The 25,423-nt window shown below is 43.6% G+C and overlaps 4 protein-coding genes and 1 non-coding gene across 5 annotated transcripts; 3 read left to right on the top strand and 2 right to left on the bottom strand.

Annotated features, from left to right (window-relative positions):
- Positions 1-18: 18 nt before the first annotated feature.
- LOC121978684 (endoglucanase 11-like) lies at positions 19-2,181 on the bottom strand. Its single transcript, XM_042530991.1, has 5 exons — positions 1,933-2,181; positions 1,615-1,827; positions 1,347-1,547; positions 982-1,236; positions 19-714 (listed from the first exon to the last, which is right to left on the bottom strand). The coding sequence occupies exons 1-5, from the start codon at positions 2,179-2,181 to the stop codon at positions 19-21; spliced, it is 1,614 nt and encodes a 537-aa protein (XP_042386925.1).
- A 366-nt stretch (positions 2,182-2,547) lies between these two features.
- On the bottom strand, positions 2,548-2,620 carry TRNAE-CUC. The gene has a single exon. It is a non-coding gene; the product is annotated as a tRNA-Glu (tRNA).
- A 9,970-nt stretch (positions 2,621-12,590) lies between these two features.
- On the top strand, positions 12,591-15,349 carry LOC121976725 (tyrosine-protein phosphatase DSP1-like). Its single transcript, XM_042529025.1, has 5 exons — positions 12,591-13,426; positions 13,555-13,648; positions 14,637-14,694; positions 14,782-14,825; positions 14,919-15,349. The coding sequence occupies exons 1-5, from the start codon at positions 13,230-13,232 to the stop codon at positions 15,096-15,098; spliced, it is 573 nt and encodes a 190-aa protein (XP_042384959.1). The 5' UTR covers positions 12,591-13,229; the 3' UTR covers positions 15,099-15,349.
- Positions 15,350-17,408: 2,059 nt separating this feature from the next.
- Positions 17,409-22,199, top strand: LOC121976724 (zinc finger CCCH domain-containing protein 5-like). The gene is made up of 7 exons (XM_042529024.1): positions 17,409-17,760; positions 17,932-18,101; positions 18,178-18,231; positions 19,383-19,499; positions 19,645-19,956; positions 20,653-20,883; positions 20,983-22,199. The coding sequence occupies exons 1-7, from the start codon at positions 17,694-17,696 to the stop codon at positions 21,313-21,315; spliced, it is 1,284 nt and encodes a 427-aa protein (XP_042384958.1). The 5' UTR covers positions 17,409-17,693; the 3' UTR covers positions 21,316-22,199.
- Positions 22,200-22,374: 175 nt separating this feature from the next.
- LOC121977968 (F-box protein At1g47056-like) lies at positions 22,375-24,473 on the top strand. Its single transcript, XM_042530365.1, has one exon. It carries the CDS (start codon positions 22,541-22,543, stop codon positions 24,212-24,214), a length of 1,674 nt encoding a protein of 557 aa, XP_042386299.1. The 5' UTR covers positions 22,375-22,540; the 3' UTR covers positions 24,215-24,473.
- Positions 24,474-25,423: the final 950 nt, after the last annotated feature.

Raw genomic sequence — 25,423 nt, 5'->3', positions numbered from 1 at the left:
TCGAAAATTCTCAAAAATTCAAGCCGACATGCCTCCTCTCGTCGCTCGCCGGCGCTTCCTCCTCGATTCCGTCGTCTCATTACGCAGCCTGGCGAAGACCCCCACCATGGGCGCCGTGTTGTACGTGCACGCCTCCGTCTGCATGTAGTTCCCCCTCCGGTCCTCGAACGCGTCGCCGCCGTCCGGACCGCCCACGATCGCCCCCGCCACCACGTTCGGATTGGACCCCCGCCGCCCAAACCACGCGTCGTACCCCTGCGCGCACCCGATGAAGCCCTTCTCCTCCTTGTGCGGCGCCGTCGACGCCGCCCGGTGGTGCACCCTTCTGGGAAACCGTGGTCCGAAGCCCACCAAGTAGCTGAGCCCCATCGGGTTGTCGCCGAGGATGTAGTCGGCCTGGCCCCTCGCCAGGCCCATCAGGTCTCGCGGGCCCACCGGCCCTCGAGAGCAGAGCAGGGCCCGCCCCCCGGAGGCGGCGAGGCTGTCGGAGGCGACGGCCAGCAGGAAGGCGGCGCCGGCCGCGTACTGCAAGTTGTTCCAGGGGCGGACGAAGAGCAGGCCGCCGGGCGTACGGGCGACGTTGCTGCCGGAATCATCCGAGTTCATGGAGAGGCAGGCGCAGAGGAAGTGGTCGGCGTTGGATTTGTACTGCTCCAACGTGCTCTTCTCCTTCCCCTGGAGCCGCAGCTCGCGCCTCCCTTCCTCCATCAGCAGCTGCTCATGAAGCACAAAATTTCACTTTACCCCCTGATGTTTCTCATTTTGCAGGGATTCATAATTTCAAAATTGATAGAATATATAAATTTTTTATATCTCGATAGAAATCGATATGAATGAAAAAGTTTCATTTCGATCTATTTATTTAAATTTGAAAATTGAATTAATTAAGGAATTGCATGCAAATTAAGTGAAGTATCTATCGTACTTTGTGAACTTTGCATGCGAATGAAGTGAAGTCTAGTCCATCGTTGAACGATGTACCTTGGAAGCAAGAATTTGGACGCCGGCGTATTTGATGTCCCAGCTAAACTCGGCGACGGCCCAGGCGGCGCCGCCCAACTCGTACGCCTTCTCCACCACGTAGTCCAAGTACTCCGCCCTCCCCGTCGCCCGGTGCAACCACAGCGCCGCCCACAGCAGCTCGTCCCCGTACCCGCTCCTCGACGGGTAGTAGCCCGCCGCCTCCGCCACGCTCTCATGGTACCTCCCCCTGTACTTGTCCCCGAACTCAAAAAGCTGCAATTTTTTTTTGTTTTTATTCTGATCGATCGAGGATTATTAATTCGTGCAGAGGGAGATCGATCGAAAGCGGTGCGGATTGATTGATTTGTTAATTAGTTAATTACCTGTTGAGCGTGGTGGAGCAGGAGGTGGGAGTAATGCGGATTGCTCTGCTTGAAGACGATCGCGGCGGCCGCCATGGCTGCCGCCGTCTCCGCCGCCACATCCGATCCGGGGTTCTCCGCGTCGACCTTGAAGGCCTGCCGGGACGTGGTCATGTCCTCGGGCCTCTGCCAGCAATAGTGATCCGTGTCTCCATCTCCGACCTGATCGTCCGATTCGAGAATTAATTTACTCCGAATTCGAAGGCAGCTGATCGACTGGAGAGAATACCTGAACCCAGAGAACGTTGGGGTGAGTGTGAGCCTTGATGAAGTAATCCGTGCCCCACTTGATCGCCTCCATGGCGTGCTCCAACTCGCCTGCCGCCGACATCGCGCCGCCGTACTCGACGACGCTCCACGACAGCATGGTGATGGTGAAGGCCATCGGCAGGCCGAACTTGACGTTGTCGCCGGCGTCGTAGTACCCTCCGACCAAATCGACCTATGCCACGCAAAGCACCGAGGTGAGGAACCGAAATCAACAATCACGCATCGCGCGTTGCACTCCATGACCGGAAGTCGGAGGAGGAGAAAGAAAGGCACGCACTCCTTGCTCAATGCCGTCGAGGAGACCGGAGTGGCCACGCCAGGAGACGCGCTGGCTGTAAGGGAGGTGGCCGGAGCGCTGCGCCTCGAAGTAAAGGAGGCTCTTCGACAGGGCCTCGCCGTAGTCGAACCCCGAAGCACCGGAAGAGGCCGGAACTACCGCATTCAGCAAAATAAGCGCAAATGGCACGAGAATTACGGCAAAAATCTCGCCTTTTGCTGCATTTCCTTCCATCGATCTCGTAACCATTGCGGAAACCTGAACAGGAGAGGAAGATCGGAGCAAAACCGAGGAAGAAGACGGAAGAAAACAGAGGATCGGTGTGATTATTATTATTTTTATATATTAACAATCATAAAAAAGAAGGCTGCACGGGAAGAAGAGAGGCATTCCTTGGAAGCACCCTCCTCACCAAATCTCTGGAATTCCATATTTCAATAATTCTGAATATTAATTTCCCCCTTTTTCGCTCTCACTCAGGTTGGTGCGCTGCGCCGCCGTTGGGTTCTTGCCAAATTTAGCTCGCTGCGTTAAAAGATGACGGAATTATCTGCCATCGTTGATAACCTTAAAAAAGCAAGGACAATGACTTCATCATGCTGACGAAAAAAATATTTCCGTTGCCGGGACTCGAACCCGGGTCTCTCGGGTGAGAGCCGAGTATCCTAACCAACTAGACTACAACGGATTGTTGAAGAGAAGCGATGGTGTTTATTAATTGTAGCTAATCTTTCATAGATCTGACAAAGATAGCCTTTCTTATCACACTCAGTAGTTTCTGTGTATGCTGTTTTCGAGATTTGAACTCCTTTTTAGATTTGATAAATGGATGTGCAAGACAGTGGTAAGATTCTTGGCACTCCTTATTAACAACTTGTATCTGATATTAACTCAGGGCTTCACTTTTCGAAGATTCAATATTTGTAGGATTTTGCCACGAAGCTTTTCCCCATAGTGTTTTTATTTTTGTTTTTTTTTGTTCCTACCTTAGTTTCAATCTCCAAAGATGGATAGAGTGACATTCTGCTTGTAGGCTACAAGGTTTAAGTCGTATTTCAAAATGTTTGGAGCACGATTTAAAGCAGGGATTGACTCTGGGAAACTCCGATAGGTGTGCACAAAAAGCTTGCACTTATGTGTGTTCCGATCAAATATTGTGCTTGTGTGTGTTCCGATCAAATATTGTGGTGAAGTCATCCGTCAATGAACAAGTTGAGACATGCACATTCTTCAGAGATCGTTAGTCCGGAGAAGGAGAGGACTTGAAATGCACTTCAATAGAGACTTAGAATGACACCGGGGAGAGATTTCGACAGATACTCCAATGCTCAAGTTGGAGTTTGGTTAAGGTATGAGGCTTAAGGAGGAAAGAGGAGAAAACATGAGAGCTTGGTGAAAATTAAGAAAGTCCCCTCCCCTTTACACTTTCATTCTCTAGGATTTATATAACTATTAGAAGAGCTTCTGCACGTCAAACGATTCACTGTCTTTTCCTTTAGCATCCTCGTATGAGCCAGTGAGAGGATCAAATCCGACCACTATTATTGTCTCCTCATTCACCAAATGTCACTCGTTTGAAAGAGAACATTTAGGATATCAGATCTAATCATTCATCAGGTGTCATGTGTTCCAGAATATTCATGGAGAAACGGTCTCATTGAGGATAGAATTATGTCGCCTCCTTATCCACATATCCCTCATGTGCTTTCAGTAGGCCATGTAAGGTATGAGCTCGATCAAAGCACAGATGAGGAAATGAGACTAACGCAGAATGACCATGAAAATAGACGAAGTCGAGGTCAAAGCAAGAAAGATGTCGACAACTAAGGCTAAGGCAGGGGATACAGGCGACTAATAGCTGAGGTTGAGGCATGGATGATGTCGAAATCTGAGATTGAGGCATGGATGATGTCGGTGATCAAAACCTAGTTAGGGGAGATATCTGGAACTGAGACTGATATGATGTTGATGATTGAGAATTAGATAGGGGAGATGTCTAGATCTAAGGCTAAGCCGAGGGCGATGTCAAGATCTAAAATTGAGTTGAAGGAGGATGTCGATGACTAAGACCATCACAGGGGAGATGTCACCGATCGAAACAAAGATACGGATAATATCGAGATCTGAGGTTGAGCCAGGGAGGATGTCAACGATTAAGGCCAAGACGGAGGATTTGTCTGAATATGAAGCTGAGCCGAGGACGATATCAGGATCTATGGTTGAGATAGGATGATGTCGACAATTGAGGCCGAGACATAATAGTTGACTTGTCCTTGATCAAAATCGAATTTGTTCCTGTCCGAAAGTGAAGAAGATGGAAAACTGGGGATGTGGCGGGAAGTTTGATGGGGCAAAGTGTTGGATCACTGCGGCCGGCTAGAAGGGGGTTGAATAGTCTGTAAAAAAATAAAAGCAAAACCCTTCTCGACTTTTCTTAAACTAAAACTTGCTTAAAATATAACAGCAATAAATTAAAACAGAAAAGAAGAGGCACACAGGGATTTACTTGGTTACAACCGGGGAGGTTGTTAATTCAAGGAAGATGTTGCACTAGTATCTCTTTCAGGCGGAGAAGCCTCTTACAACGATGAAGCGCAAAAAGAAAGAAGCTAAACTCTAAAAGAAGCACACAACTGTTGGAATTACAATTCTTGAGTTGTTAAAAAACTTCTGGACCAAGGTTGTTGATCCCGTCCGGAAGCTGAGTCGGATGGAGGCGGGCCTTGTTGTGCTAAAAGTTGACGGAGAGTCGTTGAGATGCTGAATCAGCGAGACACCCCCTGGACAGGTTCGCACGGGCGGTTCTACGGAGAGAAATGATCAGGATGATGACGCTATTGATCTGCACACACTCAGACGAGTCCACCGGGCGTTAGAGACCAGAAACCAGGGAAAAAGTCCCCGGGTCAGGCCCTCCGACGCTCAAGTCAGGTACTTTTTCCCCAGAAATCACAGAGAAAACACGAAAAGTAAAAGACTGGTAGGAAATGACGAGTGAGCGTACCTGCGTAAGGGACAAAGCATCCCTTTTTATACTGCAACTGAGGCTTCTGGAACCTGACGAATGTCAGAGAATGTCGGATGTCAGGTTCTGTCTGGCGGTGGTCGACACGTGGCTTTTTCTTATAGGCTGGCGGAGGAACCAAGAGAAGTATGAGCCTCCCACCGTTAGAATATTCCCTGACAAATGATGATTGTTCTCTGACAGGTGGTTACGATTCCTTGCAAGCCTATTTGTCATGTAGTCTCTGGCCTCCTGACCCACCTTCGTCTGCGTCATTCGAAGTATGTACATCCCGCCGACCTGCTGATTCCCGACCCGCATTTGCTTATTGCTATCCAAGGCATGTATGTTCCGACCTGCACGCTTGGTCTAATTCCCGACCCGCATTTGTTTATTGCTATCCAAGGCATGTATATTCTGACTTGTACGCTGGGTCTAATTCCCAACCCGCATCTGCTTATTGCTATCCAGAGCATGTACGTTCCGACCTGCACGTTGGGTCTAATTCTCGACCTGTATCTGCTTATTGCTATCCAGAGCATGTACGTTCCGACCTGCACGCTGGGTCTAATTCCCGATCCGCACCCGCTTATTGCTATCCAAGGCATGTACGTTCCGACCTGCACGCTGGGTCTGATTCTCGATCTGCATCTGTCCGCTGTTATCCATGGTATGAACGTCCCGACCTGCACGCTGGATTGACTCCCTGACTTGCGTCTGTCCACTATTATCTATGGTATGAACATCCTAACCTGCACGTTGGGGTCGGTTCCCTGACCTGCATCTGTCCGTTGTTATCCATGGTATGAACGTCCCGACCTGCACGCTGGGTTGGTTCCCTGACCTGCATCTGTCCGCTGTTATCCATGGTATGAACGTCCCGACTTGCACGCTGGGTCGGTTCCCTGACCTACATATGTCCGCTGTTATCCATGGTATGAACGTCCCGACCTGCACGCTGGATTGGCTCCCCGACCTGTATCGCTTCATAGGAAGTCTTATTTGGTATACCCATCCAATCAATAAGCTGGCCCCCTAGTCGCACCCAATCCCTGGTTATACCTGACCCATGGGTTCAATCCTCAATTGAATTTGGCCCTGTGGGTCGGGTCTATTTTCGATTCCCTTTGAGATCAGATCCGACCCAACTTGTAAATACTGTCCTTTGACCAGTCCATCAACTGAAGCTTTGACTTTAGCCACGTGGGTCGGAATCTTGACCTCCTTATAATTCTGATTCCTGACCTCCACGATGGTGTTGCCACGGCGGCTAGACTTTTGACCTCCAGGCTGGTGTAACTTTTGACCCTTCTGTAGGTTTGACTCCGTGCCATATCATCTCACAGACCCCACATTCATGCACCATATTAGCTGTATTTATAGCCTTGGTCAGGGCGCCCCGAAGTGTTCCGAGCGTCTTGAGGAGATAAAACTTTATCCCCAATACACATATCTCGGTTTGACCGAGATCTGGATAAACTTCGGTCCGAGCGCCCGGAAGGGTTCCGGGCGCCCCGGACTGTTCCGGGTGGCTCGGTTGGGAAAGTCAACCCCGTTGACTTTTTCAACCCGGGTCTTCTTCTCCGGCTCCGTTCGCCTCAGTCCGAGTCTTCCGCTCGCTTGGGTGATCTCTACCATCCGGAATAGAGCTCACATTAACCCAACTTCCGGTCTTCTCGAGCTGGCTTCCGCTCCGGCTTCTTGTCCCTCAGAATCGTCGTGTTCTTCCTCTCATCTGCTAGCGTACTTATTCGCAGTCTTCGTCCCTTAGTCAGACCCCGTGCCGACCTTCTCACTAGCTGCGTCTCTTGCTCCTCGAGCAGTCTTCCGTTCCGGCTTCTCGTCCCTTGGAACCACCGCACGCTTCTTTCTTGTCCGTCGGAGTACTCTTCCACAGTGTCTCATCCCTTAAACGTACCGCGTGCCGTCCTTCTCGCTAGCTGCGCCTTCCGCTTGAGTCTCTGTGCTCCTAAGCTCCTGCACACTTTGACTTAGACACAAAGTTAAAAATCGACAGAACCTAACTTAACTTGTTGATCACACCAAAACAACATTGGGATTCCAACACAAAGACCCCACACAATCCTGCAACACAGAAGCATTAGTGCTGGGCCAGGAAGGGGTTCCCGACGTTAGTTCTTCGATCAAATCAATTTTCGGTGATGTAGAGAATAGTAAAAATGTTGTAACAAAAGTGTGTAGAGTAATAAAGTTGTGCATACTTTTTCCTGTATATAGGAACCTCCTTTTATAGTGTCACTGTAGTGATTGCACACTTGTCCCAAAATATGCGTACGTTTTCCCAAGTGTCCTTTGAAAAGACAAGTCAAAAAGTGTCCTTGATACTTTTACTTAAGTGAGCATGAATATCTTTGATGTAACAGTCTGGAAGCTTCTATCGTACGATTTTCCTACGGAACGTGTTGGATCGAGTCGCGCGTGAGAGGGGGGATGAATCACATGGTTTTGAAAAACTTGTTCTTTTCGGTATTGAAAACAAAATGCACAATGAAAATACAAACAGAAACAAAAAAGTAAAAGAAAGTAAAAGATACGAATGTAAGCTGTTTTACTTTGTTGAGCCTTCAATGACTTCTACTCCAAGACTCGGGCCTCGCGGACCTATCGATGAGTAATTCACTAAAAGTCTCTTCCGAAGCCACCAGAAAAGGGGATTGAGTCCAAAAGAATCGGAAAAGTGTAACAAACTATACTTTCCATTTGTAAACATTAAGAACAGAAATTAAATTATGTTAGCAAACACTTTCGTAGGCGGTCTACTTGAGTTCGGTGTTTGGACGACTTCTCAGTGGCAGTCGGGCAGCAGCAGGAAACTGGAGCAATCGGAAAGCCAAATCGAGCGCGTAGGAGCTCGTGCAGAAGTTGATGTTGAATGAAGAGGTTGAATGCTCTTTTACAGAGGATGGAAGGCATCTTCCATAGTCTTGAAGGCGCCTTCAATCCCCAAATTTGATCCCAATCAATCCAGCTCTTATCGGCGACAAATTCTGAATTTTATCCATTGGAAGGCATCTTTCATAGCCTTGAAGGCACCTTCCATGAACAGTACGAAGGTACCTTCCAATGCTTGAAGGCGCCTTGGGTACTGTTCACCCGAGGCCTTTTTGCTCCTTTTGCCCTGCAAGTTAGGTTAGTCCAACACGACAATATCTAACCTGCAAAACAAAGTTAACACAACAATAATATAATCAATTTATAACTTAGACTCTATTCTCCAGTCCAGGATCTAGTCAGGATCCCAATTTAGATTTCCAAAATAGACCTAAATTAAACCGACTCCTACTGTCTCCTCAATCAAGACGCGTCCTCACTTAGTCACTCTCTTCCAGTGACTTATCTTTACTTACCGTGTGTCAAGTTACCTCCTTGACGTCAATCTGACCCACCAGGTCTTTCTGCTGGAATCGCATATCCAAACTTCGCCACATGGGAATCACACATCCCAATCTCATGCCGGAATCGCACATCCGGATTTCCTCTTGCCAGAATCTCATATCTAGACTTTGCCAATCGGGAATCGCACATCCTAACTGGACTTCTTGTCTGGTGTCAGGTCCTCTTGACTCGTCAAGTTAGTCAACACTGCACACTCAATAACAAGGATAGATCACAAACATATCTAACTTTAACATACTTGTCATTCATTAAAACTCAGGTTTAATCATTGGTGTCAAATGTGTTGGGACCTTGACGCCCGCTAGAGGGAGGTGAATATCGTCTCACCCAAAACACCGCTTCCTACAATGGTTAGTGTGCATAACGAAAATACAAGACAAACACTAACAAAAGAAGGCAAACCTAACACGTTGTTTAACGTGGTTCGGAGATAAACCTCCTACTCCATGGTTGTCCGTAAGATGGATGATCCTGATCCGTTGGTGGATGATGTAGGAGATCGGTAGCCGGCTAGAATGGTGTTTGAATAGCTAGGTCACCCCCAAACTCAATCGCTTCTCTACAAGGTGTTAGTGCGCAAGCGGAATATACTAAAACAATGAAAGCAAACAAGAAGGAACACAAATCCTTTATGTGGTTTGGAGATTACTTGCTCCTACTCCACGACGTGTCCTTGAGGTGGGCGAACTCTTGATCCTTCGATGGATCAGTCCCCAGCAATCTCTGGCTAGATCTTACTCCTTCTCGGTGGAGTACAACCTCTCACAAAACTCTCTTTCTCTTACAAGATGGAACTTAGGTTTGGAGAGGAAGAGTGGACTTAGAAGCTTTGGGCAAAGACTTAAGAGTTATTCAACAAGCATATTGAGTTACCTCCTTCATGCCCCAAAGCTTCTTATAAATAAAAGGAGAGAGTTGATCAACAAATCAACTCATCTCAACACTAGTCAACTAACACTTCCATCAGTCGACTGGTGCTACCGTTGGAGATAGCCAATGACTACTTCGCAGTGCCAACGGTTTGCCAACGACTATTTACCAGTCAACTGGTAAAAGTACCAGTTGACTGGTCACTGTTGGCTGAGCGAACAAAATGCTTCTGTTCGCTCCCAGTCGACTACAACTTAGAGCAGTCAACTGGTCTCAGTTACATACTCACACTCATCCTCTCCGGAGTCGCCCTTGAAGCCCTCTTCCTCTGCCTTCGTCCCTCAGATGCACCCGAGCCCGCAGCTCCTCTCCGTGCCATCCTTACGTTGCCTTGAAGTCCACTTTCTTCGGCTTCACTCCGTTGCTCCTCGTCCTCGGTCCCTCGGATGCACCATCCTTCACTGATCTTAAAGACCTAAGCCATAGGATGAGCTTCCTAAGCTTAGCCACACCAAGCTCCTCATGTGTGTTTCACCAAGTCCTGCATGACTCAAATACATATCAAAACAATATGAAAGTCTAACTTAAACTCTTTGACATACACATCAAAACTATGATCGTACCGATCAAACTTGGGTCGATTGCACCAATAGATGACTTCTCGGAAAACCTCTGGCTAGCTCAAGTAGCTCCTTGTGGATGGAGAAACCTCGCCACAAACTCGCACAAGCTATTGATCACTCAAGAAGACCTTTGAGACTCTAATAGGAGTTAACCACATCTATTTTCGTCAACCTTGGCCAAGCACCCCGAGCTCTATTAAATAGAGCTCGAGAGGAAAATCTAGCTGTGTTTCCCGCCACCAGTCGATTGGTCATAAGTGAAATTCGACCGTTATAAGCCAACGATTAGCTACTAGTCGACTGATGAAAACATCAGTCGACTGCTACAGTAACGCTACAATACTGCTACGGTAACTATGCAGTACTGCCACAGTGCACAATGAAATTGTACCCTGAGACAATCTTTTATGCACTCGCCCTTTCCTGTACAACCTAGACCTAGCTTTCTAGTCTCCTCCATCAGCCTTGCATCCCTTGGATGCCTCCCCATCATTCACGCCTTGCCTTCTGGAACTTCTATTAGCCTTGTCATCATTGTCGGGTCTTCATTGCCAAAAGCCACGCTCCGAGACTTCATCCTTTGCAAAGTCACACTTGGACTTACATTGCCAAGACTACATACTTGGACTTACACCGCCAAAACTCACCCTTGGACTTTCCTTGTTGTACCTGTATCCTGCACACTCACAATGTATATCAAATATAACAATAAATCTAACTTAAACCTTTGCACAAACATCAAAACCTAGGTATACCCAGATTGCTCCAACAAAATGTACCAACCACATGCTTTGTTAGTGGCACAAACTTCCAAAAGAATATGAGGAGACATATGGGTGGGTCTCACAGTAGGTCGACTAGTGCCCGCTCGGTCGAGACATGCTCCGCTAGGTTGTGCTGCACCAAGCAATTTCCCTTAGCTTTTCCATTATCAGAGGGTTGCCTCTCATCTGGATAGACACGCAGTTGCTCGGCCTTGACTCTATGTTGTCCTCTTAGCTTTGCTTGCCCGTTCGAACATGTCGTCCGTCTGACCATAATTGGCCCGTTTGGTCGATCTTTGGCCAACGCCTCTTTTACTTTGACCTCTACGTCAGCCGATTTACCTTTCTTTAGCCTATCTCTGGTGGAGCCCCTCTTTATCACCAGACTGAATGTGATTCTCATCTGAACTAGATTTGAATTCGTTTGGCTACATTTGATATTATCTTTGATTAGAGACCTGCTTTTCCCACCTCCTTGACATTTTCCCCTTCCCGATCTCATCTTAAAATTTATTTTTATACCCTTTTATCAGTTTTTTTTATCAGTTGCGTTAAAAAAATAAAAAAAAAATAAAAGATTATTTTTTTATCAGTTTAATTTTGTTTGAATATTTTTTTATTATATATTTGTATTTTTTTTAATAGTAGATTATATATATATATATATATATATATATATATATATATATATGAAATTAATAAAAATATATATATATAAATTTTAAAAATTAAATCAAAATAAAAAACAAAAATGATTAAATCTAAAATAAAAAATTATATATAAAAAAATTTGATGAAAAAAATCATAAATAAAATTGTTTAAAAAAATTAAATTGAAAAAAAAAAAGAGGTATAAAGCTCATTTGAAAGGTGGGGTATTGTGGGGGAGAAGTAATTAGAGTCGGATCATTTGTCTCTAATTTTTTCTATCTTCGTGTCCCACTCGTTGCCTCCAACCCACTGTCGCTGGCCTTCAGCCGCCGCCCTAACCATAACTATATTTTAGGGGGAAGGTGAACCCAGGGGGGTCACCACCGGCGCGATCAGCGTCGGAATCTGACTGAATCTGAACAGGGACTCAGATCGACGATGGAGGAAAATCTATTCAGGTTCGGTCGGATTTCAACGTCGATCACCCCGGTGGCAACCCCCTGCGTTCACCTTCCCCCTAGCATGTAGTTTTGATATGGACGATGACCGGAAGCCGCTGGCGATGGGTTGGGACGACGAGTAGGACATGAGAATATGTGATATTGAGGACAGAGAATTCAATATCTTGTAATCTTTTATTTTTTTTTATATTAGATTTTAGGAATTATTATTGGTAAACATTTTAAAAGTATAAATATATAGATCAAAATAAAAATTACAAAAGATAAAAAAGAATTGATGAAAAATAAGAAAAAATTATTTAAAAAATAAAACTAAAGACAAAGTAAATTAAATTGAAAAAAATAGAAGTTAAGGAATTAAAATAAAATAATTTTTTATTTAAAAAAAGAGGAGTAAAAAGGTCATTTAAAAAGAGAAAGAGAGGAGGGGTATTGTGTGGAAAAAGCAATTTACCTTTGATTAACAGTTTAACATGATTTTTAACGTTGATCAGTCTTTCCTTTCTATTTTACATTATGCGTATCTTTCTCTGTTACCCTCCTCCCATTGCAGTGATATAGCCATTTCTATTTCAGTTTCAATCTCGAAAGTTCGATAAGTGCTATACTAAGATTTCAAATGGTTTCACTGCAGTGCAAGAATTTAGTTTGTGGTGTAGCTGGATATAAAAATTTAAAGGAAGGGGAAGAAACTGGCAGCCACGAGAACGTGTATGGTCGACAGCCGACGGATTAAAGTCGTCGTCGTTTACCGCCGGTATATTCTCCGGTATGTACTCGTCGTCCCCTCTCTTTGCTTTTGGATCAATGTAAATCTCACGTCACGTCCTTCTCACCTCAATTATAAGATATCCGTATAATAATTCGGGATCGCGACGCTGATCATCCCTGTGGTCCAATGCGCAGAGCTACCGTAGCAGTAGAAGTTTGGCCGCCCACCACGTAATGAGATACTACGCCGCATACTTCGCCGCTGCCGTCGAAATCAGATTTTGATAGAGAAAAGGATCGTTTTTATTCGTGATTTCAGCTTCTGCGTGCCCCTTCGTGGCTTCGTCAATGGAGGAGCAGTGATGTCACGAGCTCCCACGGGTCATCGAGATTTGGGGATCATAACAAAGTGGCGGATTCATCGTCAAGGACCACTTCCTGAAGACGTTGTTTTTTTTCTTCCATGGCATGATGGCAAACGCTGGACGTGACTCACCGTTCCAGTCCACCACCGCAGCCTCTTCGCCTGAGTCAACAAGTGGAACTTGGAAACGCTGACAAATTACTCCTTGTCCCATTTCGTGCCGTGGTTGTGATTCCCAGTAGTTACTTCACACGTTGTGCTTGCTCGCAAGGGCAAATAGAAAAGAAGGCGAAAAGAGCGAAAAGCGCGCTGTTTTGTGTCGTTTACAGCTTCGCTGCTTCCTTCCTTTGCCTTTTTAAGCAGGGCAGCGGTGCAACGCAGCGCAGCGAAGCGGATTTGGGTAGCAGAGGAGATACTGATATACTCTTGGCAATGGGGAAGCAGTCGCTGGACGCGGTGGAGGCGGAGGCGGCTAAGATTGCGAGGCCTCCGCTTCCGGCGGCCACGGGGGAGGCGCTGCTGCTGCCGCCGCTCAACTTCGCGATGGTGGACTACGGCGTCTACCGGTCGGGCTTCCCGGACGCCGCCAACTTCCGTTTCCTCCGCTCGCTTCACCTTCGCTCTGTCCTGTGCGCATCGATTTCCTTTAGTCTTGCGGTGAAAATTAAATAAAAAATAAAAAATTCGATTCTTTGATTGCAAAAAGCGTCCGTTTTTCTTGTTTGCTCGCGGTGGATTGATCATTGACGCCGTGCAGGTGCCTTTGCCCGGAGCCGTACCCGGAGGAAAACCTAAACTTCCTTAAGGCTAACGGAATCAAGCTTTTCCAGATCGGGATTGAAGGGTGCAAGGTTCGTTGCTAATGCTTCCCCGTTCCTGGTTCCTCTAATTCGTCTTCACTGTTTTCGATGCACTTCTAGTGTTTGATTAATTGTCACCGACATAACCTAAATCATTTATTCTTGTGCACAGTCATTTACTTGATGGTGGCTCGGTCTATCTTTGATCTTTTTGATGACAGCAACTCTTTCTATAGTATTTTATCCTTGTTTACTCCTTAATTGCTTAGGCTGATGATACTGTTCGTGAAAGAGCAAGATAGCTTAGTCGGTAAGGGCTTTCGTGATTGTTCACAGAGTCTTCGAGTAGAATTCCATCTTTACCTGTTAAATGTATAATAACTATAAGCTAACCGCTTGACAACGCTCGAGTTTACTGCTTTCTTGATATCTAACATAAAATTTATGCTTCATCATTCAAGCTAGGTGATCAACTTATTCTTTCCATGCTCCTCTCAGTTTGTATCTTTATGTTGATTAGTTGAACTATTTTGCATATGCTTTTTGATTAACAATTTGGATCTCTTTCAATCTTGTTCATGGGTTCAGCAATTGTGAGTATGAAAGTCACTAGCACAATTCTATTAACACTACCTTGTCTGAGTTGTAAGTTCTGATTTCTGAAGTTTGTAAATCTCCTTTAAAGTCTATATGCATTTCCCTCTATTCTGAAAATGGGGGATTTTGACCGTATGGCAAATCGTGTTCTCATAGTTCCATAGCAAATGGAAGTCTCTACCAGTGAATGAAACAAATCTACCAGGGAAGTTGTCTTTCACAAAACACAGTTGGTTTTCTGTAGTACTCTATTCTTAAATGAGCTTTTATCAGACATTTTGGTGGCTGCATATTCATTTTGATAAATAACTAAAGAAATGGATATTTGATTGATACAAGAGTTGCAACAGTTCAGAGTGAACATCTCTTAAGCATAAGCATCTAAGTTGAAACATTCTCATGTCTCAGTTCAGAAGACTTAATGATAACATCGCATTTGCAGGAGCCTTTTGTCAACATTCCAGAAGATACAATTCGTGAAGCTCTCAAAGTCGTTCTCGGTAATTTGTTCAAACCAATTTCCCTTATTCTAGCACATATACGATTCGACTTTATTTGTCTAACCGTTTGGAACGTTAACATTGTAGATGTGGGAAACCACCCTCTTCTTATTCATTGCAAACGAGGAAAGGTAAGAGTCATCTTATTTTCAACTACTTCCTATGTATTGCTTGAAACATAGCCATGGATTATCTAACTACTCAATCATTGTGCGTGCGTGTAGCATCGAACTGGCTGTCTCGTAGGATGCCTAAGAAAACTCCAGAGGTGGTGCCTTGCCTCAATTTTTGACGAGTACCTCCGCTTTGCTGCGGCTAAAGCTAGAATTTCCGATCAAATGTTTATGGAGCGCTTTGATATCTCAAGCTTGAGACATTTGCAGGCTTCATTTTCAGGATGCTGAGGCTTCATGTTTTCTTTTGCAAACGAGTTTGGGTTAGTTCTTCGCGACACGAAAACGAGAATGTTTTCTTTCTCAGCTCTTATTCTGTAGGTAAATATGATCGAAACCGTTGCTAGTGGTTCCATTTTTGAGGTCCCTTGTATGTGTTTACCTCAGAGGTGCAATTCCACTTTACTGATTGGAAGAATATTATCTTGTCTCATTAATTGTTGTGATGATTCAGGGAGTGCTAATCAAGCTTACTTTTCTTACATCTTGATCAATGAAATGTCGAAAAATCAGGACAAAAACTCAACTCTTATGATGTCTTGGATATTCGACCGATCCTTCGGTCGACTGTTCACTCAGTGCAATCTTGTTAATTCAAATGGAATACAATTCTTATGTTTGGTGATTAGTCTAGTGATTCCTTTGTCATGATAATTCCTATTCTAACTTACCGGTTAAATTCCTTAATGGTTGTTCTAGCTGGTTGGCTCAACTAAGTTTAATTGGCCATTAGCGCGACTACTAGGTCACGGGGGTCGATTAGCTCCAACTTGATTGAGCTGATTGGGTGTCATGTAAGGCCAATTGATCAACTAACTTTTGGGCATGAGCAAAGCCAAAGGATGATTGACAATTTATTAAGTAAGCTTGATTAATTGAGTGAGATAGACTAATCGAGTCAATGATTGAGTTACATGTTGAAATGGATGAATTGGTTGAGTAAACTTGAGGGTTGAGCGAACAAGATGGGCTAGATGAATCGAGTAAACTTAACTGAGTTAAGTTAGGCGAGTCGAATAAGCTGGACGAGCAAAGTGACTTCCAGGACTAACAAGGGGCTCGCGGCTACAGCTAGGTTAATAATCAAATCGAACCGATCAGATTTTATCACAAAAACCAAATGGATAAAAAATCAATTAATTCGATGGATTACCGATTTAATTTTAGAATTTAAGGTTTAACCGTCAATTGATATTGTATATTAATTGATTGTTATTGGACAATTGAGTCAAGAATCAAATTTTAAAGTTTTTTTTTTTTTTTGAACACCGATCAACCAACATTAGTCGACTGCTTATCACATATATAGTTGCTGGTTCGATTTAACTAATTTAAAAATAAAAAATAAAAAAAACTGAAGGAATCAAGTTTTTTTTTTTAAAAAAAAAAATGAATTTTAACTTTGGCCGATTAATTCAATTTAACATATTCTTTACTCACCGTTACTCACAGCTATTGATGCTTTCGTTTGCATTCACTAAGTGCCAAGCAGCTCAAATGCTTTATATCCCCTTTCTTCTTTAGCGTCGCCCTCAAGGAACCAGAATCATACAGACCGATTGCTTCTTCTCAGCGGAGAAAGGAGCCTCTGATTGGAACCGGCAACTCAGTAATTAGACTACTTTAATTCTGCCGAAAAGATTCAAAGCCAGCTTTGTTTTTTACCTCCATCATCGTCAACACAATTTTATGCATATTCGCCCCGGGACACGGTGTGATAGTAAAAGATAGGATGGACTCTCATGCAATGAAATAGCACTCAAAAATTAGTCGGTTAAAAAATTAAATAATTAAATTAATGGATTTGAAAAGTTAAATAGTTGAATTTTAAAAAAAAATACACATACATATTATGTGCAAATTCAAAATTAATTTTTAAAAATATTTAATTTCTTAAAAATTTAAATTCTAATCTTTTTATTATTCTTTTGAATACTTCCATGTGAAAGATGATTTGCGTTTAGACTCCATCATCTAGAAATGTTCCTTCCTATCGAGTCAAGGAAGAAAGAAGAAAGAAGAAAGAAAGAAGTCAGGAGAATCAGAGAAAGAGAACACTTACTTTTTACTTTTTCTTTTTTTAGTTTTTTCTGTTCCATCCATCTTTTTCTGCGTTGATCCGATCAGATAAATTCCCAGTCTTTTCCATCCCCCGCCTTTGAATCAATTTTACAAGAAAATTGATTCAAGAAATAATTACAAAAAAATTCTCAAAAAAAAAAAGCCTTTAAAAAAAACAAATAATTCTGATATCTCCTTCCTTATTCGTAGACACTTTCATTTATTAGAAGATTTGCTTCCTCCAGGATCCGCTGTCTCTCCAGGACCCGACACGGCATTCTTCGCCACTGAGTGGTCGATCTGCCGTTTCGGCGGAAAAGCGAGTGCGTCGGATTCGGGGGCGGGATCCGAGAGAGTTGGGCCGCGTGCCTCGGCTGGGACAGCGGATCCTGCGGGCGAGGCGGTCGATGGATTCGCGCGGGACTTTGCGGTAATCTTCGCTTAATGACGTCGTCCTAATCGAGATTAATAACCCACTCCGCGATTAAAAGCTTCGGCGACAGCGACGTTCTTCTCCTCCGAGCCGATTTGGAATCGAATATTTTGAATCAAGCAGGCCAAAGATTTCTCGATCGGTAGATCTATAAATTGAGGGAGAGCTGCTCCCTCGCCCTCCGATCACCCGCTTCCAATTCTCGGGCTTCGAGGTGGAAATCGGCGATCTGAGTTGGGGTTTCGAATAGCAAGGAGTTGATTTGTCTTTGGCCGTCGGTTCTGATCTCGGTGCAGTAGGAAAGCACCTTGAATTAGCCGATCACCAACGTGATGACCGGCGATAGGGCAAACTCCCCCTCCGACTCTCGGTGCAATGCCTCGCCTGAGGACCGCGAAGGTTAGTTTTTGGTTCCTTTCCGTTTTGGTTCTTTTTAGGGAAAGCTTTTTTATATATATAGATAAAGGGGGAAAGCTAGTTGCCCACGTGAAATCTAGTTAGAGATGATGTGATACTTGATTTTCGTTGGATCAGTGTGTACAAATTTGATGGCTTTGTTTTCGGGTGCAGAGCCGATGAAGAATTTGAAGATTGAGGGGGACGAGAAGGACGACGCCGATGGTCGTCCGAATCCCTACCCTCAGCGCCCTGGAGAACCTGATTGCAAGTACTACTTGAGGACCGGCTCTTGTAGTTATGGAAGCAAGTGCAAGTATAATCATCCTTCTTCCACAGAACAGGTGATAGCAATCAAAAACCTTCTTTACCAATCAATAGTAAGTTAATTCGATAATATGTGATTATTTTTTGTTGCAGGAAAGTAAGAATAGTGATGAACTGCCCCAAAGGGAGGATCGACCTGACTGCCAGGTTCTTCTTATCTGTGCAATTCTAATAAAAAGTTTTGTTTTTTTTTTTAATTTCAACTTGTGAGTTATAAGACATCTGTTTGTTTGTCAAGTTGTTTACTTCTTATCATAACAGTAAACTACTAGGAGATGAGAACACGCACGCATGCACAAAAAAGATTGTTGGCTTCTTTATTGCATGCCTGTCATGTAATTTTCATGCACTTGGTTTATGAAATTTGCAGTAGTTACTCCATTTGCTAAATTGCAATTCTTTGGACTGGAACCGCAATGTGATTGCACAAACACATATCATATTTTCTTCATTCACACACAAGCACAATGGTTTGCATATATGTAATTTCATATACTTTGTCTATGGAATACACAGATATTCCTCATTTACTAAATTACAATTCCTTGGACTTGTAATTGAATTTGATTTCTTCTGCAAACATCACCTGAGTTGGTTTCCATATTCATTACATATATCTGCCGATTAATTTCATGTGCTCAGTTTTCGAAATTCATTGGATTGGAATTGAATGTGATGCTTCAAACACATTATATTTGATTATTTTAAAATCATAACTATGAGTTTATGGTTGCTAGTTATGGATTCCATGTCTAGAAGAACATTCATTTTGATTAGATGCATCTTCAAAAAATTGATATTTGATGAATAATCATAAGAAATTCTTATGGTAATAGATAATTATCCTCCTAGTACTTAATTATGCCCCTGGAAATGATTTTTAATTGATGAGACAGACCAAATGGTAGAGTTCTCTAGATACGATCGATTTCAAACACCAAAATCAAGCACAAAAGATTTGGAAATGAAGAAAAATCTGTCTGTAGAGGAGCAAGTTCTTGATATCATTTAATCTTATACACTCTCTTTTGTTTTAAAAAGAAGCATTTTTTCAAAGTAAATTTTTTGTCTAAAAATTTGAAGAAAAATCTGTTTAGATCATAAAAGTTGTCTTTGATTTCGCAGACCATTTTATTTCCCCTCTTGATGAACCAAGTGGATTTAGGGGTTTTCAGAGACTGATATGCCGAATCAATTTCATCCTTTTTTCCTTTTCTGTTATTGGTGCATCAGATAGAATATGGTTTCTTTTTTCCATTTCTGTATTTTCATTTGGTTTTTTGAATTTGTTCTTGTAGTTTTTCCTCAAAACTGGGTTTTGCAAATATGGTACAACCTGCAAGTATCATCATCCAAAAGACAAGCATGCAATCCAGATACCTCCCTTGAATTCTTTCGGACTGCCACTTCGCAAGGTAGTAACATCTTTTTATTGTGGCTCTAGATTTTGAAATTGACAGATTAATGTTTCTGAACCTTCGGTTTTGTCATTATCAAATTAACTTGAGTTTAGTTAATTGACTAATGAACTTATGTGCTGTATTTTACCTGATTTAACAGGATATGGAGTCATGTTCTTACTTCTTGAAAACCGGATCTTGTAAATTTGGAATGGCATGCAAGTATGATCACCCTCAGCTTAACAATATTGGAGCCATATTTCCTGGGTCAGGGCCTTCAGTCTACGGCTATTCTGGATACTCTGCAACTACAGGAGGTCTACATTTGGCTGGTGGATATTCTGCATGGCTTACATCATGGAATCCTTATGTGACTAATTCTTATATCGAAGGATTTCCAGCTTACAGTTCGCATGTGCTTCCAACTAACCAAACCACCATGCCTATCCAGCAGGGTTGGTGCACATATGTGGTTAGCACCTAGTTTATGGAATTACTAGACTTACATCCACTGGTCTTAAATCTCACTATAAATTGGAATTTGAGTGCTTAATATTTGAGACTTAAAGCATCCATATCTATCTCTTTGATTTTGAATAAATTTTCTTTTTATTAATTTATGTTGTGACTAGTCTATCATGGTTTAACTTGATTTAGAGATTCCTTACCCTTGTAACTTTACCAGTTTGTGCATAGAGCTTTAATGACAATATTCAGATTCAGTATATTTGCTTGATCACAAATTTCCAATTACATTGTGTTCATGTCAGGTTTCTGTTTGCAGTGTTATTTTGCCTCGTCCTCTAGTAAATATGTTATTTCCTTTAAATAGACTTATACAAGATGTATATTTGTTTACCCAAGCCTACAAATTGTGGTTTACAGAGACAGAAAATTCACGTGTGATTTATAGGTAGCGGTATCCTCATTCACAATTGATTGTGACTTCATGCACACTAAATAGGAAGGCGTACTGACGTCGTTTCAAGCAACTCAGTACTAATACTTTGGATAAATTAATTTTCATATATGCTTGTGTCTACCATGAAGTCATATGTCATTTTCCATCTTCCTTTTCCTTTTGTTTGCTGCAGTATCATCCTTTCGTCGTTAACTTTCTCATCATAGTATGATATTAACACTTAACCATGTGCACCATGTCAAACAGGCACCCAGCACTATAACTGTTTCCTCTATAAGCAGCCTTGGGAATAATCAAGCAAAGCCAGGTTCGAGCACTGATGGTATCTTTCCAGAGAGACCTGATGAACCAGATTGCCAATATTACTTGAAGACTGGGACTTGCATGTATGGTAGTTCTTGTAAATATAATCACCCTAACGGAGCAACCCAAGTGGCTAACTGCATCATTGGACCCTATGGGCTGCCTCTTAGACCAGTAATTCTTCTTCAGAATTGTGCTATTTATTTATGTTCTATTTGAGAAACTGAACAATTTCCTTGTTTAAATGCATGTACGTATCAATCATTCGTAAAGGATTCTCCTAAATGCAAACACTATGCTACTTATGGAAATTGCAAATATGGTGCTACATGCAAATTCGATCATCCGATTATAGCCATGTACTCACTGCCAGGAGCATCAGAACCATATCCTTTCAGAGATGGTAGAGGGATTACATGGAACGCATCAAACAATTCATCCCTTAGGGTCCTGAAAGGACTTGATCAGCTCAATTCTTCTACAGTTGCCAGTGGAGAGCAAAATGTGAACAATAATGAGCATGACGGTCGATCTTCAGCACTAACTTCTCCAAACCATCCTGCTCCTAATTCTGACTCCTCGTGGAACCAATCCGATGAGGGTTAGCTTATCACTTGCCTGAAGAATGGGAACTGTGCCATCTCTGAATGATAAATTTTTGGTCTGTTTGACTCTATACCCCCACACAGACAAGTAACTGGTGATGATTCAGTGTTTCTTGAATATGGATCTGCTGTAAGGAGGATAACAAATTATTCAGAAAATTTTGAAGTGTGTATTTTCGGAAGCGAACCATTTTATACTCCCATTGCAACTGGAACGAAAACTTGACAATGAAACTCTTTATGTAGCTTTAGGCAAAAAAAAAAAAAAAAAGTGTGCTTGTTAATATCCAGCATATCTGATATTTCAAATTTGACTTGTGAAGATGCAGAGATTGAAGCTCCTCCAGGATGCAGTAATTGATTGTACAAGTTCCTAGAAGGTATTACTACTTGTTCTATATTTTGACTACTTAACACAAGGAACTCAACTAGTTGAGAGGTCTCACCCTGATTCTCACGTTAAGTTACACAAAAGAAATGTGTTGACAAAGTCATTTAAGTATTCAAAGCCAAAGCAATGCATAAGGAAAGGAAAAGAAATTCTGCCAAAGTTTGATCCCTTCACAGATTCAAACACTATCAAGAGCTTAGGCCCAGCTTGGTCTTGGTGGGAAAACCACAGTTAAACATCATCATCACTCTGATACATATATAGACTAGTCATTCTTTAGACTACGAGCCCATGGAAGACCATGATTTTGACTTCCACAACCCTAGGAATCATCCAATGGACTCTTCATGTAAGAAATGGAATGATTGACTGGTTGTTCAATGCCCAAATGCAATTGAGTTACTAACCTAAATGTTAAGAACTTATTCAGTGGAGTGGTACCAAGTTTAGGATATATTGGGAGATTATAAATAGATGTTCAATTTATATGTTTATATTGGGAGATTATTCAATTTTCTATTTGATAAATGATATCGAAGTCCATGATATTAGAGCCTTATTTTGAACTTCGAAGTAAAAAAAAAAAAATACAAAGTTCGAAAATAATACATTTAAAAGAGGCAAAACCCGGCGATGCTAAACATTCAATGGAAAATATAGGGACTGAGTTGATATTTTTTAAACTATCCTAAGCGAAGTGAAAATATTAATAAACTTAAAAGAGGCAAAGTGAAAAATTGTTCGAGCTTATGACCGAACGCGTGATTGGCTGATTGCACGCTCGAGTCTGTTTGACTCGCTCAATTCCAATTCCAACTTCAACTCCTCGGTCGCCATGGCCTTCCTGTTTAAAATCCAACCCATGGCTCCGCTTTCAGCTGTAAAATCTGATAATTGGCCCGAGAATCAACCACCCTCCTTCCGGCCGCCGCTTCGGGGTTTTACGCCTCCGTGCATGGGTCAATCAGCATCCTCCCGCCTCCTCACCCTCTCCCAATCTAGAGACTTCACCGACGACCTTCCCGACGAGTGTTTAGCCCTAGTCTTCGGCTCCCTCACCGCCGCCGACCGCCGAACCTGCTCCCTCGTCTGCCGTCGATGGCTCCTCGTCGAGGCCAGCTGCCGCGCCCGCCTCTCCCTCCACGCCCGCCCTTCGCTCCTCCAGGCCGTGCCCCCGCTCTTTGCCCGCTTCGATGCCGTCTCCAAGCTCTCCCTCCGCTGCAGCCGCCGCACTGCGAGCGTCGGCGACGAGGCCCTGGCGCTCATCGCTTCACGCTGCCCCCGTCTGGTCAGCCTCAAGCTCCGCTCTTGCCGTGATATCACGGACGCCGGCTTGGACGCCGTCGCCCGTCACTGCCCAGACCTCCGGAAGCTCTCCGTCAGTTCCTGCTGCTTCGGCGCCAACGGCATCGACTTGGTTCTCCGCGGCTGCCTCCTCCTCGAGGAGCTCTCCGTCAAGCACCTCCGCGTCCTCCACGACTCCGCTGCCATCTCCGGCCCCATCGCCGGAGTTACAACGCTCCGCACCGTGTGCCTCAAGGATCTATATAACGCCCAGTGCTTCGCGCCGCTCATCGCCAGCTCCCCCAAACTCAAGACGCTAAAGCTCATCCGCTGCTCCGGTGACTGGGACCCTCTCCTGGAAGCCATGGCCGGCAAGGTGCCCGGCTTCGCGGAGCTCCACCTCGAGCGGCTGCAGGTGAGCGACCGCGGCCTCATCGCTCTATCAGCTCGCGTCGACCTCGAGTTCCTCCGCCTCGTGAAGACGCCGGAATGCACCGACGCCGGCGTCGCCGCTGTGGCCGAATGCTCCCCCCGCCTCCGCAAGCTCCACGTAGATGGATGGAAGGCGGACCGCATCGGCGATGACGGCCTCGCCGCCGTGGCCCGACGCTGCGTCGGCCTCCAAGAGCTCGTCCTCGTCGGGGTCAATCCCTCGATCCGGAGCTTGGAGCTCGTGGCGACCAACTGCGGCTCCCTCGAGCGCCTTGCGCTCTGCGGCAGCGACACCGTCGGGGATGCCGAGATCGCCTGCGTCGCCGCCAAGTGCACTTCGCTGAAGAAGCTCTGCATCAATGGGTGCCCTGTCTCCGACCAAGGCATGGAATCCTTCGTCAGCAGATGCCCCAACCTGCTCAAAGTGAAGGTGAAGCGGTGCCCCGGAGTGACGCCAGAGTGCGCGGAGCGGCTGATGGCGAGCCGGAGCGGCCAGCTGTCGATGAACGTAGAGCCCGTCGACGAGGGACCGGACGACGAGCAGAGGATCGTCGCTGCTATCGACGAAGTTGAAATCCAGGAGAGCAACAGCGGCGGCCGCGGTATCGAGCAGGCGGTAGCGACCGCCGGCGTGATTACGACGATCTGGAAAAGGAGATGCGCGACGATGAAGATGCGGTCGGGGCTCATCGCAGCTAGGAGGAACGTGGTCGCCTTCGCCATCCGGAAATGGTCGTCGCAGTGGAGGACCATTCTACGCCTAGTCAACGCTGAGTATGAACACGGTCGTTGACTTTTTCTCCGCAGCCTACAAGCACGGAGCCCATCTTGAGATTTAAATTGTGACTTTGACTTCATCGAAGAATTGGTCTTTAATTTTGAATTTTTGGCCATTCTCTTTGTTCAACCTCGATGACTTATTCTTCTTAATAGTTTTCATTATCGATTGGTTGAAAGATCCAATCATGAAATAGGACATTTATGAATGTTTGACTATCTGCGCTAGGCCTTGTAAATGAAGGGCATACAAATAAAAGGAAAATGTTAATAAAAAGAAATAAATGGTTGAAATTGAAAGAAGATTAGTTAAAATATTTTTCATTTTTTCTTCATTCTTTCGTGATTGTCCTAGTGGATTTTCATGTTTATGAACGTTTGGAAGCTGAAATTGTTGTACTGATGATTAGTTAATGGTTTATGTTTAATATGGCTACTTGCAAGTGTTGTGAGATAATAAGTCTAACCTAAAGCTGTTGTGTTAAGGTCCCAAATTTGAGGTTTGTGAGCTCTCATGATTCATCTAATTTTGAAAGTGAACGATCTAGTCTTAGAATCGTCCATCAAATAAATTCAAAACATATAAATGGATCTTAATAGGAAGTCCAACGTCACCAATAGTTCAAATTCTACGGGCGTTATGAAAGAATCAGGCTTTTAAGAAATAAAGTGAAGAAGGGAAACATTGACCATTGAAGACTGTTTTTTTTTTTTTGTCCAAGTATCCAACTTGTACCAATTAATCTTGGAGGTGTGCCCACTCTCCGCACATAAAGTAATATAGAGAAGCACATGTGACTCTTGATGCCCAAGCATCACTAGTAGTTAGAATATCACGGACATTTAATATGTCCAATGTGAAAATCGAATCTTCATTGCATGAGAATACCCTGCCTCTGACCACTGCACCATACCTCAGGAGTATTTAAAAAAAAAAAATAGGAGATGATTAATCTGGTCTATGAAAATTTTTTATCAATCATTAAAATAAGTCAACAAATAGATCCGATCTAACCTTACAAGTAATTAAAACTCTTCGTGTGTTTATATCTTGGGTGACACTCATATTTTTTTTTTTTTTTTTTTTTTTTTACGAAAGGGAGGAGGATACCTCTTTTAAAGAATTAAGGACATCTTGAAGAAGAGCTTTGTAAAATTGAAAAAACTGTTATCATTGTGACATGAAGTTTGAGGTTTTTATTTTAAAAGCCGTGAAATTTTAAAC

This window comes from Zingiber officinale, chromosome 4B, assembly GCF_018446385.1.
Source record: "Zingiber officinale cultivar Zhangliang chromosome 4B, Zo_v1.1, whole genome shotgun sequence".
Taxonomy (NCBI): domain Eukaryota; kingdom Viridiplantae; phylum Streptophyta; class Magnoliopsida; order Zingiberales; family Zingiberaceae; genus Zingiber; species Zingiber officinale.
This window is presented reverse-complemented; position numbering and strand designations above follow the sequence as displayed.